The following is a 17020-nucleotide window of genomic DNA, read 5'->3' as shown; positions in this document are numbered from 1 at the left end:
GTACCTGGAAATTGTGGAGTACTTGCCGGAGATTATAGGGTACTTAGTGAAGATAACAATGGAAATAGTAGAAAAAGGGCGGTGGATGTGATGAAATATCTTCCCGTTATGATGCAGTACCTTGCGGATACTATGTGGTATATGGGGTACGTTGAAGATTGGTTACCTAGCAGATACGGTGGTGGTGAAAGAAGCGCAGTCCTCGGTAAGCGTGAGGGGCGTGGATCCGGTGACATCTTCCCAGACGGCACGCGCTTGTCCTCCCATAATGGAACAGAGCAACCGTAAGCTTGACGTTGGAGGCTTCTCTGCAGCGCCGCCCTGCAATTAGGTACATAAATTTTGTTATTTGTTTTTTATTGGCCATTTACCCAAAGATGTTTGATATAAAATATATGTTAGATTATCTAAATGTTTTGTTGGGCTATATTTAAATGATAATACTTAATATAATAGTATAGTTGGACTTGAAAAAGAAGGTCTTTTTTTTTTAAATCATTGTATAAACTGAAAACTAACATTGAATAACAAAACCCTACATCGTCGCTTTGTACGTGTTGTTTTATTTACATTTATTTTTTTTAAAGAACTCATGAGCTGAGCTTGTTCCGAAATTAGAGTGAACGAACATCGAGGCACGGGATTTTTATATATTAAAATATTAATGAAAACACACAAGTGCGGCACTTTGTTTTATTATTTCTAGTACTGTAGTATGATATAGTTTAGTTGCTGCCATATAACGGTAGAATTCAAAAGTGAAGTGACCTTGGCACTATGGCGAAAAGGTACAATGTATTAGGGTTTTAGTTTGTAGGAGGTCGGCATAATGGCGGGTTTCCATGATATTTCGACGTAAAAAAAATGAGGTTAGAGTTGATGTTATGGGCGTACCGTGTGGTGGGGCAGCGGCACGGTGAGCGTGATGGTGCGGTGGAACTTGCGGCGGCGCGGCTCGACGGTGACGACGGGCGAGGCGGCGCCGCGCCGGCCCAGCGCGCGCCGCTGCAGCGCGGCCGGCGCGCCGTGCGCCTGCAGCCCCACGCGGATGCGCTTCGTCAGCGCCGCCGCCGGGAACTGCGCCTGCACCTGCTCATGCACAAAGGTACATTTATTTGCATAAACATGTCAGTACAGTTGGTACATTCATGACGTTTTATTTCGAACATGTTTTGCCAATTTTAGCATGCAATTTTTTTGTTAACGGACTGCAGTTTAATGTCAATAATGGTATAATAAATAACAGATACCTATTAAAAAATAAATGTCAGAAAATTAATTTTTGACATTTATAAATAGTATTTATAAATTATTTTTATTATAAATTAAAAAAAAAATATCAAATATTAAAATTGAATGATACCTTATTGAAATAATATCCTATTTGAGGTTAATAGTCTCAAAGATTTATTTTTTAGTAACAACTCTTGTAACTATATAACAAATACAGATTAATTGACATAGTTTTGTTCTATCAGCCCTTTTAATGTTTAATCTATAGATATTTGTAGGCTACACATAGGGTACCAGTACGCTATCCGTAAGCACAGACCTTATACCTTGGGTTAGTTAAATATGAATTTTAGGCGACGAGCGAGTCATAAAAAAATACTATTAAAAAATGTTTAAACCTAAGTTTACTAGAATATTTTTTTTTTCTTTCTTTCTTTCATGCGTGAAAGAAATTTTAATTCATACTTTACAAAAACTTGTGCGTACTTTAACATTGTTGATTGCGAATTTTAGCCGACCGTGTCACCGGTGAGACAGACGTTTATTGCGTTCCCCTCGAATATGTTTGTATGGAGTTTTTCATTATATTCTTTTTTTCGTGTATAATATTTACCTGCGGTATATGAGCGCTGGAGACGGTACCTCCCTCGGGTCCTATGATGTGCACCTCCTGCCGTATGCGCGATACGACTGCCAAGTAATGCGGGAAGTCACAAGTGATAATGCGTGTTACGCGTTCGCCGTTCTCGCCCAGCGTCTCGCCGCTGTTGCCGTGTTCTTGACGTTCTTTTTGTAGTGCCTCCTGGATAATAAGAGGCTATGTGTAGCGATTGTTAAATTCGAAAGAGCTATCAAAATTAAAAATGGTGAGAATCCAATCTGTAAAAGCGATTAGTTAAAACTACTTAAATGTGATTTTCATTTTTTTTTTAAATAAATGTTTGTTTTATTATTCATAATAGCCGCATTAAAATATTAAATTAATAATTATTATATATTAATAAGTCAAAGAAGAACAAATAGTAAATAATTTGTTCATTTTAAAAGTATTAGATTTTGTATACAACTTATAACTTTACCTTAACTTACTTAACAATGACAAACAAGCTGACGGTCCACCTGATGAAAACTGGTAACTGTCGCCTATAGACATGAGTAGTACCATGGACATAACAGAGTATACTGTTTCGCCCAGATACCCCCATGCGTTGCCGTTCTTAAGGACTAAGGTGTTATACCTCTGTACCCTGTAAATTCCCTGCCATTTCCTACTTTTTAAACTGAAACACAGCTATGTAAACACAACTGCTTCACAGTAGAATTAAAAAGATATTATTGTTAGATTCCCTTTCAATATGCTTGTTAAAAATAAAAATAAAATGCTATATATCTATCTCTCTATATTAAAAGATATTATGTAAATGTTCAATTGTTGACATGTGTTCGGTTGTGCCAACCTGTATCATAGGGTTGTCGTTGCTGTGCAGGTAGTGGTCTTGCCAGGTCTCGCCTGTGTCGGAGCGTAGTATAACGATCTCGCGTTCAGGGCACGACGACGTGAAGATTGGCACTTCGATTATTACAGGGCTGTGTACAAACAAGAAAAATAAATATTTATACATTTTAAAATAATTCTGTTTATGATTAAAGTAAATCATATTAATGTGTTTATAATATAAGAACGTAAAAATTGGCTTATTACGGAGCCGCGTGACAATAAGAAAAATAAAAAATTCCATATTTGAAAATAAATTCAAATAACTTTGTTTATAATTTAAGTACTTAAATCCGAATTTATTTAATAAATGCGAAAGTTTGTAACAAGAACATTGATGTATTTTTGTTACTATTAAACAGTTTTTGCGTGAAAGAGTAAGAAAAATACATTAATCTTCTTGTTATTGGATTTGATTAAGATTTGGTATACAAGCAAGTTAAATCTTACGTTAGCACATAGGTTGCTTTATAAACTGATTCACGCCGATGAAGCCACAGGATACTGCTACTTATAATGTTAATTTATATTTTAAAATTCGAAATCTTATAAGTAAGTTGCAAGTTGTATTTCTGTAGGAAGGCGTAAAATACTAGTGAGGAAGGTACCAGACTTAGTTCAAAAGTTGTCTGCATAAGTATCGTAAATTAAAGAAAAAAATAAAATATAATTCTCGCTAGCATTATATTGGAAATCTAATCTTTCACCTATGCCAATTAGTCAAAATTATGCAAATATGCTTAGTATGGAGACCATAATAAGTTGTTACGGTGACGATGGCGACTCAAGACCTTCCTGTCAGTTCCTCAGACCTTCCTTCCTGTAAGAGTTTTCTCTATTACAATATACTTACGCCAAGAATTTAGCTCCTTGCGGCTGTAGCTCTAATAGTCGTGAAGCCAACGCCTCGCCCTCCATGAGTGGTGGGGGCGCCGCTGCAGGCGCTCTGCGAGTCGCCGCACTATAAAGTGAATAAATTTTAATAAAGTATGGGAAAATATTTAAGTATTGCTTAACTTAAAGATGTGTGGTCTCCATATACAATGGGCTACCCCTTCCTGTTCTGTGGGCGTCGTAAGAGGCGACTAAGGGAACTTAATGGTCGAGGGATGGGCAACAGTGTTCCTATTAAACCATCACCAATGCCTAACTGTGGGTATCAATCCGCCTGCCAATTGTGGTAACTAATGATAAAACCTCTCCAATAGAAGGAGGCCTATGTTCAGCAGTGGACAGTTAACGGCTGATATATGGTATATGATAACTTAAAGATACAGAGTAACTAAAAACTTATAACAGTGACATTGTACTAAAAAAAAAAAAAAGAACAAAAGATGACATAAAACACTTAAATGGTCCACATATACTTAGCAGTATGCCATATCCTTTAAAGGCAGGATGCTTATTAACACAGTTTAAAAAGTCAGACCTTGTGTTCTTTTTCACTGTGTATTAATTATTTAGATTCAATATTAATATGTGAGACCAATGAACTTTGTAAAGAAGTTTGCGACATTTGAAAGGTTCAAACAATTTGAATAAAAATTTGTATAGACATCTTTTTTTTTTATACCACTAAGGTGGCAAACAAGCATACGGCCCACCTGATGGCAAACGATTACCGCAGCCTATGAACGCCTGCAATATCAGAGGTATTACGCGCGCGTTGCCGACCCTGAAGAAACCTCTTTACCCCCCTTTTGAAGAACCCCATGCTGTAGTCTCTTGGGAAAACCTCGGCAGGGAGCTCATTCCATAACCTGAGTGTTCGTGGGAGAAAACATCTCTGAAACCGCGTTGTATGCGACCATTTAGGCTGTAACGTATATTTCATCTCGGGTTCATAGTTTCTTTTTTTTTTTTTAAATAATAAAACAGAAAGAAAATTGTCAAGTTAACGTATAATTATAATTGTATCTAGAAATTCTTATTATTATACTGTATAAGACTATACTTATTTGAAAAAAAATATTGTGTTTAAATAGGGAAACAATAAAATTTTAATGAAATAAAATAAAAATTAGTGTTCCTAAACATTGCGGTCGAACGAAGGCGGAATGGGTCGTAAAATAATCCTTACTATCTAGTCATTATCTAAATAATTTATTACAGCTTCTATTAATACCATACGTATATAAATGCTAGCGTAAAGTGCGGAAACCATATAACGTAATAATGCTCAAGATACAGTGGCAACTACCCAAAACCCTGGTCACATAAATGAGTCAACTTGCTATTGTTGGCTCATTAGGATATCCGCGTTTCTCTAGTGCTGCAAATTTTAATAGATCTCCATGTGTTAATAAATGTTAGTCATTAAAACGATCACTGCGGTTGTAAGGGGAAAATCGTCTATCCACTACGCTATTTGTAGATTTCAATTGAATGGCTGTATTGGTTTGATGTATGGATGAATGTTGATGCTGTATATGATTCATCATCAGCATTTCAACCGTTAACTGCCCACTGAACATAGGCCTCCCCCATAAGGAGGGGTTTGCCAGTAGTTGCCACGCTTGGCAGGCGGGTTGGCAACCACAGTTTTTTTAATGGATGATAATGGAATAGTTACTCCACCTACGCTAACGGTATACTTTGGCGGGGCATCAGAGATAGATGATTGGTGAGAATGAAAAGGTAAGTTAGTGAACCTATCGTGATAAATACAACACGTTGGGGGGGGGGGGGAGGGAGAAAGGGATTGTTAGTAATGGAGACTGAGAATCCTATTGCTAGCAATATACCCAACCAGGTCGACCTCCTCGCGGTTCCCCTGGAAACTATCATGGTTAATTCCTGATGAATTCATCATGATGGGCTAACTGGCCTGTTTTCATTCTCATCTATCACCCTTCACTGGTGCTCCGCCAGCGTAGCTCGTTAGCGCAGGCGGAGTTACCATACCATTTTCACTCATCAAAAAAAAAATAACACGATGGTCTCCAGGGGAGATCAGGTGGAGATCGATCTGACAGGGTATATTACTTAGCAATATGACTGGTAGTCCGCATTACTAATGTAAAACGCCTTAATAATGTTTTAAGAGGGTATGTATGGGTTTGTTATTTAATAATGCATCATCATTAGAATTGAATGAAACATGGCACAAATGTAGGTTAGTTATAAAATGTGGCACATATTTTTACCCAATGAAGTAAAGCGCTGTGTAATAAACATAAAAAAATATCATTAGGTATCCATATACTTCGACTATAAACAATGTGGTAAATCTATAAGTATGCTGGAAAACAAATAATTTGGAAACTCCTATTGGAATTTTGGGCATATTTATTTATTTATTTATATTTATTCGCATGCCACGTGGTGCAAATTAGATATTATAATAAGTAAGCACATAAGACACGTGACACCCCGTAGGGACACCGAAATTTATAGAGAGAACCATTCACTTTTGATAACAGTTAAAATCACGTAGTTTAATTCATTTTTCTTTATAACATTATACTATGTATAAAATGTAATAATACATATTTCTATCTGATAATAAGATGTCGTGTATCTATAGGTTTGAATTTAGAATTGGACAGCAGTGCGCGAGGTATTCATTATTAGCGGCCTAAAAAAAACATAACTTGATAGACACGTGTTTTTCTCAAAGTACAAAGTATGTATTCGTACCGGCATGTGACGCGAGTGGGCGCCGCGCAGGCGGCTGGTGGTACGATGATCCGGACACCGCCGCGGCGCTTTGCCTTCATGGCGCCACCGCGAGCATCCACCACGAACGACACCAGGAACCTAAAGGAGAAAGATCGCAGAAATAAATATGGGTACCACTATAATCCTAGACAGGGTTGTCAAAAATTAGCTTTTAATAATATAACCAATAACGGCAATGAAAGTGATCATTTTCCCCATAGAAAGGGGATCATCATCAACAAAGTCTCCCTAGAGGGATACTTTGTACAAAAGTCGATTGCTTGGGTACCTCTGTCCCATTCGTGTTTCTACTGTAAAGCAGTTGTGCTTGCATGGCTGTGTTTCGGTTTGAAGGGCGGGATATGGCGTGAATTTACAGGGTACAGAGGAATAACACCTGAGTCCTCAGGAATGACAACGCACGGGGGTATCATGGGCGAAAGAGTATACTCTGTTATATCCATGGTACTGCTCATGTCTATAGGCGACGGTTACCACTTTCCATCAGGTGGGCCGTCAGCTTGTTTGCCATTCTAAGTCGTATAAAAAAAAATATAGTCTGAAATTCCAAAAAAGATTTGAATATTTCGCACTAGATAAACTGATGATGTGAACGTGCAGTATGATAAAAGGTCTGAACCTTTTATCATTTTAAATTGTATCTGAATTTCTGATGTCTCTAAAATAGTACCTGCATGAAGAAGGGTAACTTCGTCTACATATTAATTCTGCGATAATGTAGTATGCACGCGTGCTGTATTCTGGTTCGAAAGTTGACATTAAATTAAATTTCATTTCTTTCAGGTACTACGCCTCAAAAGTTAAAGTTAATTTTGACAATATTGAGGATACTATGAATATAATTTGAATTTTAAATATAATTAAATTTGTCAGGTAATTACTCCATGCCAAACAAAATATAAGCACTTGCTTAAATTTGGTAATATTTTACAAAAACTTGATCCACGCCCTCAATAGTTGAGATATCTATGACAGTGGAATCACTGGGTACCATGATTTGAAATTTCATGTCACATGACTCGGTATGGTGTAACGCTTCAGGTACTGCAAACATTTATGGACTGCGATGGTCTTTTATTGCCATATACAAAAGGGGTGTTGTTATACTAACCATGTCGAGCGACTGCCGGTCGATCATGGACACTTTCTTGTCCATAATCGTTGGAATAGTCACTCGTCAGTGACACTATCTCTTGCTATTTCGCTCAATAGAGCAAATCTGCCTGGCATTAGTATATTTATGGTTATTTTTCAGAGAAACCTTGCTTCTAGCTCTCCGATATGTCTTTGCGTGATACTGCGGATTACTACCCAAAATTAAAGCGGAGGTTTTTACCGCTTGCATCTTGGATGGACACCAAACAATTCCGGTGTGAGCACAAACTCCTTAAATACGTCTATGCTACCCGGTTGTTCTTACATATGTAGTTGTTGTTATACTGACCCGATGTCTAGCGGCTGACGGTCGATGGTGGCCACTTTCTTATCATTGTTGCTGGGCCACAGGTGTCCGTCGGTGACGCTGTCCTCGAGCGGCCTCGCCCGGTGCAGCGTGCCTGCCTCGCTGTTCATGTAGCGGTACTGTTGTTGCTGCTGAATTGGACACTCTACTTCGCCTGTCATTACAAAATTCTAATATATACAAACAATATATCTTCTTTGTAAACGGGAAATCTATATTGATTATATTATAAAGGGCTAACTGACACCTCAGTTTTATGTCGAAATAACCGAAGTTTAAAAAACAATTTACATGATAACATTATATTTCAGGTATTAATTGGCCGTATGAAATATACAATTAGAATAAGGATTTCGTGTTCATTTATTACGAATTATTATTAAATTATGTGTCTTGTATTGAATAACTAATTTTAATAAAACAACATACTAATGCCCTTAGCTTTGTTTTACTAAATATTCAAGTATTAAAAAATATATAATATTTATTATTTCTATTTGTAACATACCTCCTTCGTCTTCAGAGTCGCTCATGAAGGTATCCTGCATGAGCTCAGGAGCGGCGACTCTGTATTTGCCCTCCAAGCCACCTGAAACAATAAAAAGGCATTCATTTGACATGAGCAAATAATTTGAAGGTTCAACGGCGTAATATGATTACGTCAAGGAGTGGATGCTCTAAAATAAAAAAAAAATATGTATATTTTATTTATTCAAATGCAAAACAAATTGTCCCGACAAACAGATGTTCAAGTTGTTGATACAATGCTGAATCAAATGCTAAATTTAATTGGTGTTAGGTGATTTTACTTTAATATTTAATTGATCACTTAAAAACCAAGAAATTAATACTATCTATCTATTAGCCTTTGTATATAGGTAAAAACAATTAATGGTAATTTGCATAATTATTATAAAAAAACTTATTCAAAAAATTTATTTTTGTTTTATTGTTATTATATATTCGAGTATTTAATTAATAAATGTTTAAAATGTTATTTTTGAGTAACATTGGTTTCTTATATAAGTGACTAGCAATAACAATAACACGCGGTTTTATTCGCGTGAATTAGGGTAAAAGTATCCTGTTTGGTAATCTACTATATAGAATTTGTGTACTAAATTTTATTTGAAATCCTTTCAGTCACTTATACGGAATGGAGACTAGAAACAGCAAGTTTATTAAATTCACATGGTCTAGTTATATATAAATCCATGCGACTGCACCGACGGGTGACTACCCGTTATTGTGCAATAAACATTTTTAAACTTTTACATTTATAATATTAGGAATTTAGGGCGAGAATAATACTGGCCACTAATTTCTAACTCTCGCACACGTGTAGGTACAAATCGTAACGAGGTATAGGGACAAGGAACTTTCCATAGAAAGTGTCCAATAAGTATGCACTCTAAGAGTGAGGAAACAATTACAATATTATTTTGGTGACACGCCTCTGGTTGTCCTATGAATACAAAAACATTCGAACAAACAACAAGTAACTAGACAGGGACACCTGTTCGTGTTGTATGAAATGCTTTTGCTATCTCTTTCTAGCGCTATGCATTATTTCATTCACATAATACAGTTAAGTTCATTGACAGTTAATTGTTTTACACATTTGCATATTTTTGTTATTATATTATACGAACTATTAAATTTTAACGCTTTGATATTTCCGTCGCAATTGAAAATTGTTTTATTGAGTTAGATAGGTATTTAAAATTACTTTGACTCAAAATTAATTACATCAAACAACCTCTATTCATTTTGAATTTTTAAAATAAAACCTGTTTATTCTAACAGGTATTTATTATACTGGTAATAAATATTTTAAGAGGTTTTTGTTTTGTATAATTCTATTTATTTTATTTTTTGGTTTCATTTTATCTATATTATTTATGGTTACAACAGTCGTATAAAAAATAAAAAAAAATAAAGTAAAAAAGCCAGTAGTTGCCACGTTTGGCAGGCTGGTTGGCAACCGCAGTTAGGCTTTTACTGATATTTTAGGAGAGACGCTGCTGCCCATCCCTCTAGTATTAAATTCCCTTAGTCGTCTTTTACGACACCCACAAGAAAGTAAAGGGTGACCTATTCTAAGCCGGGACCTACATGGCTATTTTTAAATTAATTGTATTATTTTATTATATATCTAATTATAGTAATTTATTAAATTAATTATACTACAAAATATTATATAAAAATATTTTTATGTTTAACGAATATATTTCTTTATTTTAAGAAACAAACTTTCATATCTATATAATAATAAAAATTTTCAATAATAACAAGGACATTATTTTCAAATAAATGTTGGTATAGTAAATAAACCCTTGACACAATTGCCTGATTGTACAGACTGCGGGTCGGCACCGTACAAATACCAATTCGCACAGCGAATTAGATTAAGGCAATCATAAAGAATAGAAGCTAGAATTCTGTGCGTACACCGCAATGTGGCTGTTGTATCTTAAAATAAACAAAGATATCCCTATCCATATTAATATTATATAATGGGAAAATAAGTTTATTTGTTAGAGTTGAATCCATAAAATTTGGTATAAAGATTATGGGTAAAAATGGAATGGTAACTCCGTCGGAGCTATCAGTATATGCTGGTGGAGCACCAGTGAGAAATAATAGGCGAGAATGAAAGGAAGTCTATTGACACATCGTGGCGAATTCGACAAAAATTAATCACGATGGTTTCCAGAGGGAACCTCATGGAGGTCGACTTGATATGGCATATTGAGGCTGTTAGGCTCTATTACATACATATAACAATTCTTTTACCCCCTGGCATACAGATAGTATTTGGCTTAGAGAAGGACATAAGGCAACTTTTATCCAACAGGTCGATCAATATATAAAAGTCACGAGGACAAAGTTGCGGGTATAGATAATAAAGCTATAATTATTATAATTCCTGAACATACGAGACATTTAAATAAATCACTGTTACAGAGAGCCAATCTATGCAGCCTCAGACGCCTTGAATCATTCCTTGTAGCAGTTTACTAAAAGGTCTATAGAAGAAAGAAATAATAAAAAATATTTGTTTAGCGTTTCAATTTACACTTAAAAAAATATTGTCACAATAAAAAATGATGTCACCCAACTATATGGCATGTCCTTTTTAGACATGACGCTGATTTTTCCTCGTGTCTATATTAGGCGCTAGGGTACAAAAATTAGGTGGTTCTCATATTGTTTTAAAAATTTTACAGGTTAAAAATTAATTACAAATAATAAACACTTACATAAAATACCGTTAAAGTTTCATTTAAAACGTATATAAACTAATTAAGTTCACATTCACTGCACATTCCAGCGCCCCTACTCCCATTCAGTAATTTACAATACCCAATGATTACACTCGGTGATGTCACATGCGTGGGCGCATTAATTGACTCCGTATCACCTGACTTCTGAACTACCGACTGATGAAAGAATTGGCCTTTGACACCCGACTTCCTTCGATAAATTACTACTTTGATTTGAATTGTAAAAATTGGAGCAATCAATATCTCATTATTGTCGAAGCGATGCATTTATTGATGTTTTTAAAAAAAAATTGTGGTGCTATATCTAAATATATAAAAGTATTATTGCCAAACTATTACTTAACGTTAATATCTATTATAAGATATTGAAGCTATGATTATAAATAAATAAATATTAGTTTCTTTAGATGTGAATGCACCTTTACGAAATTAAAACAAGCTACGTTTCTACGTGACTAGATAGAGATTACTTTTAAATATTAAAAAAAAAAATAAACTGAGTGCTAATTATATTAAATTATAGTATTTTGTTATGATCTAATTACATGTACGGTTTCAACTTGATAGTGCAATATGGCAGTGAAATAACAAGCTACAGATGCATTGTTATGGTTTCATGCAATATGCATTTACTATTCCTCATGGCTAAAATGTATTTTAGTACTACAAGGAATGGATACTCATTTGAGGGGCAGTATATTTACAAGATTATCCAACATGTCACATTCATTAATTAATTGATCTTTGTGTTTAATCATTAAGTCAAATGTTTTGTTAGTTCGTTGATTATGAAATTGAATATATTTAGTTTTGTCATATTAACTTTTAGATTATTTCTTCTAGCCAATTAATAACATCAGTTACGGTTTTATTAATTTCTTTATTATATACATTCTCAGAGTCATAAATATTTGGTATCAGTGTATTTTTTTATAGGTAACAATTATCATTCAATAAAGTCAGTATGTTTAACATTCCAATGAGTTGCATAAAAAAATTAAAACGTACAACGGTTTAAAATAATTTAATTCTCAAGTGCTACCAATATAGTCGACGGATGTTTTTTTTTTAAATCCAAATACACTTAGTCATATTTTTACGACGTAATTACATATAAGTGCAGCCACATAGCGACTGTTTTTATGAACAACAGACTAAGAATAGGTCGCTCTAAAAATATATGCTGATACGTAGGGGTGTGCTTGAATTAGTAGGTATAGCAAGCGAAATGATTGTTGACGCATCACTTTGGCAATGACCAACAGATGAGTTGTCATTGTTGTGGGCATGATTTTGAGTGAATATACTTCCAAAGAGTTGCTAAGGACAAAGTTATTAAGTTTATATGTAAGTAGTGATTGTTCACTGGCTAAGTTAGCACCTAATTTGTACGGTTGACAATTTGTTGGGGTCAAAAATATTGTTTTTGTTTTCTCTTTGCTAAATAATGATACAAGGTGAAATAAAAATCATTAATACTCTTTTAAAGGAGATACCTGTTAGAAAAATTTAATATTTTATTCTAATGATATATTAGAGGGAGAACTACAAAAAATATACAAAAAAGGCTCAAGCCTTCACCACTATATTAATAGCTGGAAGCGTAGCATTAGAGATTAAAATTGTTTATCTCTTTTCGTCCTTTGTTACTTTGAGAATAATATTCAATTCCACTTAATACTAAACACTAATATTTGTAAACAGACGTTTGTTTGTAAGATGCAGAAACGTTTTTAAATATTACTTTATTATATAAAGGTAAATAAGACAGGTCAACTTGCATTCACTTCTCCACCTTGAAATCCTTTTAATGCGGATCATAAGCTTTGAATCCTCATTGGACGATTTCTGTACATCAATTAAAAATTAAGTCTATAAAAAATAAAATAAAAATAATCTTGTTCCCTCTATTTTTTAGAACTGAAATATTAGCATGAATTTTGAGATGAAAGTAATTATTTAAAAACAAGAAGGACACCGCCAACAAACAATTTGTAGCAAACATTTTTTATGTCATGTGGTCAATAAAGAATAAATAAATAAAGAGAAAAAAGGACAGTTTTCTTGATAAAATCTATAATCTTTTCACAGAGGATTCATGTACGCAGAGGAAATCTTTGAGGTATTATATTATCTGTGATTCAGGTAATCTTACAAAGACCACATGAAATGAATCAGGGCAAATATTTTTAGTCGCATAAAGAAAGCAATGTTATTTGTTCCAAATTATCAAGGTCCTTTCTATTAATTTCAATGGGTCATAAAACCATTTCTATCGAAATTACGCTACGGCCACATAACGGGCGTGGCCGCACTCCGCATATAGTGGGTAATGCAAGACGGCGACCAAACTAGACTGGAAGAAGTAATCACGCTAATAAGGGTCAGTTGTTACGTAGGTAGACAACAAGCGGCTTTATTTACTTCTGCCTCGTGCTGTGCTGAGATCATCGCTATAATAATAGTCGCTAATGTATCCCACAGTCTTAATGTTTGTTTTAACCTACCTCGCATGTTAATTGATGTTACAATGATTGTAGGTACGTATTATCGATGCGAGCGTGTATTTTATGTAAATCACTTGCATGAGCCAACACTTTCGCAGTAAACAATGAGATAACTGGGTTATTATAAACACTTAATGCCTCATTTAAAATAAAGATCATTAATTTGTTTTCAATTTGTATAAGAATGGATGAGATTTGTTTTTAATTGAATTACATTTGTATTTCTTTGTTTATTTTAAACAGATCCTATCGATACATTTTTTCAATTGGTAGTATTTTTCATAGAGGATTTGCATACTCTATTATATATATCTATTTAATCATTAATGAAGTCAGTTATTTTAAGTATATACATGATAAACATCCTGTATAATCTGCATATATGCTTTTTGTAATTCTATTTGCAAGACCGTGAAATATTTAATGAGCGTTATATACGCAGCCGGATACATTTAAACAAGATATCATTACTAGTTTTCTGTTTGCTACATTTTCATGGAAAAACTACAAGCCTATCTACATGTATCTGCAACTATTTGAATAAAAATAAACAGTTTGCAAAAATAACACCGAGATGAAAGTGGAATGCGGTGCGGTCGACACTAAGGGTCGTTATGATTCTAATTTGTGCTTAGAGGCAAGAATAATTTTGTCGACAACTAGAGCTTTAATGCGGAAATGCGATCATTTAACAGAAGTTCTTCACCAAATAACACTATTTTGTGTTTCTGCTGGGCTACTGCATACAGCAAACGTTGTTGGAGACATTAGAGTACAGTAATAATGAGTCATCACTCTACATAGACGACAGGTACGAATGTGAGGTTTCTTGAGTAACCCCTAAGATAGTGTGACAACCTTACAAATGTTGCAGGGATTCTTTGGGTAATGGATACAACAGGTGGGACTGTGCTCAGAATTCTATTCTCCACTATTCTATGATTTGCCTAACGTTGAATTTTTTATTATACCATAAACAAATGTATAAAATATCAATTGTAGAATGTTTAGACGGTAGATATAAACGGTCAGATAATGGTAATATTAATAATGTTGCATGAATTTATTGACACGTAAATACAAAATTTGGAGGGTAAGTAGTTGAAATTATTGATCTAGATATAGACAAAAGAACAAGCATTAATTTAAGAATTTATAGTGTGAATAAATATGCTGAAATATTACACGAAGAGGTAACATGCGACAAAGAAATGTAGCTATAATACCTAGTGGTAGGTAAAACGTTATCGTAAAATCTCTAACTTACAATGTACGGCTATCACAATGTATTTCACGTAATAGTTCAAGAACGCAATTATAATGCTTCATATTTCTTTGGAACAGGTGTATATATAGTAGTGTATATAGGTTGTATGCAACAAATAATACCCACCTAGTAATTAACTGTTATTTAGGTTAGGAAACATTAATTAACTGCGGTAGATGAATGGCTGGAACAAACGTGATACTGAATGGCAATAGAGTAGCATGGCAGTGAAGTTTCTTATTTAAATTGTATTCTTGTATGTTATTTAACATCTTCGTCAATTAGAAACCGACTTTGAAAATGCTTAATGTAATCTAGAGTCGACTCCTTCGCGGGTTTTATGATAAATCTTTTAAAATGTTTTTCTATAGATTACAATCAACATATACCAATATACATCTCACTTATTTAAGTATTATGATACAACTGACGCTAAAAAACAGCTATAACTGTATTTTCTATAACTACTTGTATGTATGTTTATTTTGATTTAGAAAACACTAATATTGTGTGTGATTGAAAATAGAAAATTCATGATTTACTTCTAGCTTTAGCGATACGGATACTGGCAATGCCTAGTAACGAATTTGATTAGCATTTCTCTGCATCCAATCTGGATCACATATCGCGAATAACAATTTAGACACGGTATGTAAGTTCGATACCAGCTGTGCTCATATACCTAAGTTTACATCGTGAAACATGCGTCGTATGATGGACACATGTATTGCCAGTTATTGTCACGTATTATTCCATTGTAACATCTGATTACATCTACATTCTGAACTACTAGCGTAACGTATTGTGCACTGCAGGATACGCGCCCGTTGCAAATATGTCCATAGAAAGAATTCTTTTCAAATTTTTGTTTTTACAAACTCTGTTAATACTGATTACAAACTCCTTTGTCTTTATATTGACAACTAAATTTTGTGTGTGTGTGTATATTAATATGTTATTGATGTTATTTTTATCGTCATAAGTAGAGCCTATTTTCAACCGACTTTAAAAAAAGGAAAAATACATTCGAATTGAGCTATTTGCTGGTTGCTTATCGTATTAATTTTTATGTTTGTTACCTCATAACTTCGACAATTGTAAACAGATTTAGGATTTTTTTTTCTGAAAGGTTATACTTACACATTGGTCCTATAGAAATTTTATTAAGTAACTTGTTTTGTTACAATTGAAGTCGGTTTATTTTTGTGGAACATAATCTTAAGTTACTACTTAGTAAAGCGTCTACTGTTGCAGATATTGTATAATCTGTATAATATATGTATAATATATACATACAACCTTACCTAACTACGTAACCTCATGTATTTACATACATTTTCTCTCGCTTTTTGATTAACAAGAAATAAAGAGGGTATTACAATATATAGGGTATAAAAAAACTAGTTACAAATACGAGTAAATACGATGCTATTTATACGTAGTTCAATTATACTACTATCATACAGGATGAATGACTATGAAACGGATATGATTTACATATTTATAAGGAAGTAAACTAGCTCCCTTAATCATAAAATGTCAAACCTTTTATAAACATATTTTAGCTATTTAACTAAAGTGTTTTGTCTCTTTTTTTAGACTAAATTCCCAATTTGAGAGAAAGTGATAAAACAGTGTAATAAAGTAGATTTGTAGGTTTTAGTTTTTATAAATAAGGTAGTAGTCAAGTTAGATTGAAAAACGACATTCTTAACAATTTCTCAACTTATGTTCCTTCTGGATAAATATTCGTTTTCACTGGTAAAATACAGTTAAATGCTAAAGAAATATTTTACCTATATTATGATATACTTATTAGTAGTTATACTAGTATATTACAACTGTATTGGACAGGTAGCGATAGCATTAAAAATTCATGTTGGAATTGGTGTTCCAAGGTCTATTATTTTATGGATCGACAGCTGTAAAATGTATTTGATATGCCTACACGGATATTTATCACATAAAAAATAAATACTTCACAGTTTACATACGTCATTAGTGAATGTTTATATCGGAAACGGCACGAATTTATAAAACTGTATGTCAGTTCAGTTTGTAATATTGTTTACGGATCGCGCTTCCATA

The 17020-nt window shown here is 33.8% G+C and overlaps 1 protein-coding gene across 1 annotated transcript in view; it reads right to left on the bottom strand.

The window, feature by feature from the left end:
• LOC113519395 (ankyrin-3-like) overlaps positions 1–17020 on the bottom strand; it is a 165648-nt gene that overhangs the window by 14399 nt on the left and 134229 nt on the right. The window contains exons 18-25 of the mRNA XM_052897124.1: positions 8380–8460; positions 7854–8025; positions 6368–6487; positions 3582–3689; positions 2691–2820; positions 1847–2035; positions 895–1089; positions 167–321 (exon numbers count right to left, since the gene is read on the bottom strand). Coding sequence (XP_052753084.1) covers positions 167–321; positions 895–1089; positions 1847–2035; positions 2691–2820; positions 3582–3689; positions 6368–6487; positions 7854–8025; positions 8380–8460 — 1150 coding nt within the window. The remainder of the gene's footprint in view (positions 1–166; positions 322–894; positions 1090–1846; positions 2036–2690; positions 2821–3581; positions 3690–6367; positions 6488–7853; positions 8026–8379; positions 8461–17020) is intronic.

Source organism: Galleria mellonella, unplaced genomic scaffold (genome assembly GCF_026898425.1).
Source record: "Galleria mellonella isolate WM207_F2 unplaced genomic scaffold, CSIRO_AGI_GalMel_v1 utg352, whole genome shotgun sequence".
NCBI classification, from domain to species: domain Eukaryota; kingdom Metazoa; phylum Arthropoda; class Insecta; order Lepidoptera; family Pyralidae; genus Galleria; species Galleria mellonella.
The sequence above is the reverse complement of the archived record's forward strand: the minus strand, read 5'-3'. Positions and strand labels throughout refer to the sequence as shown.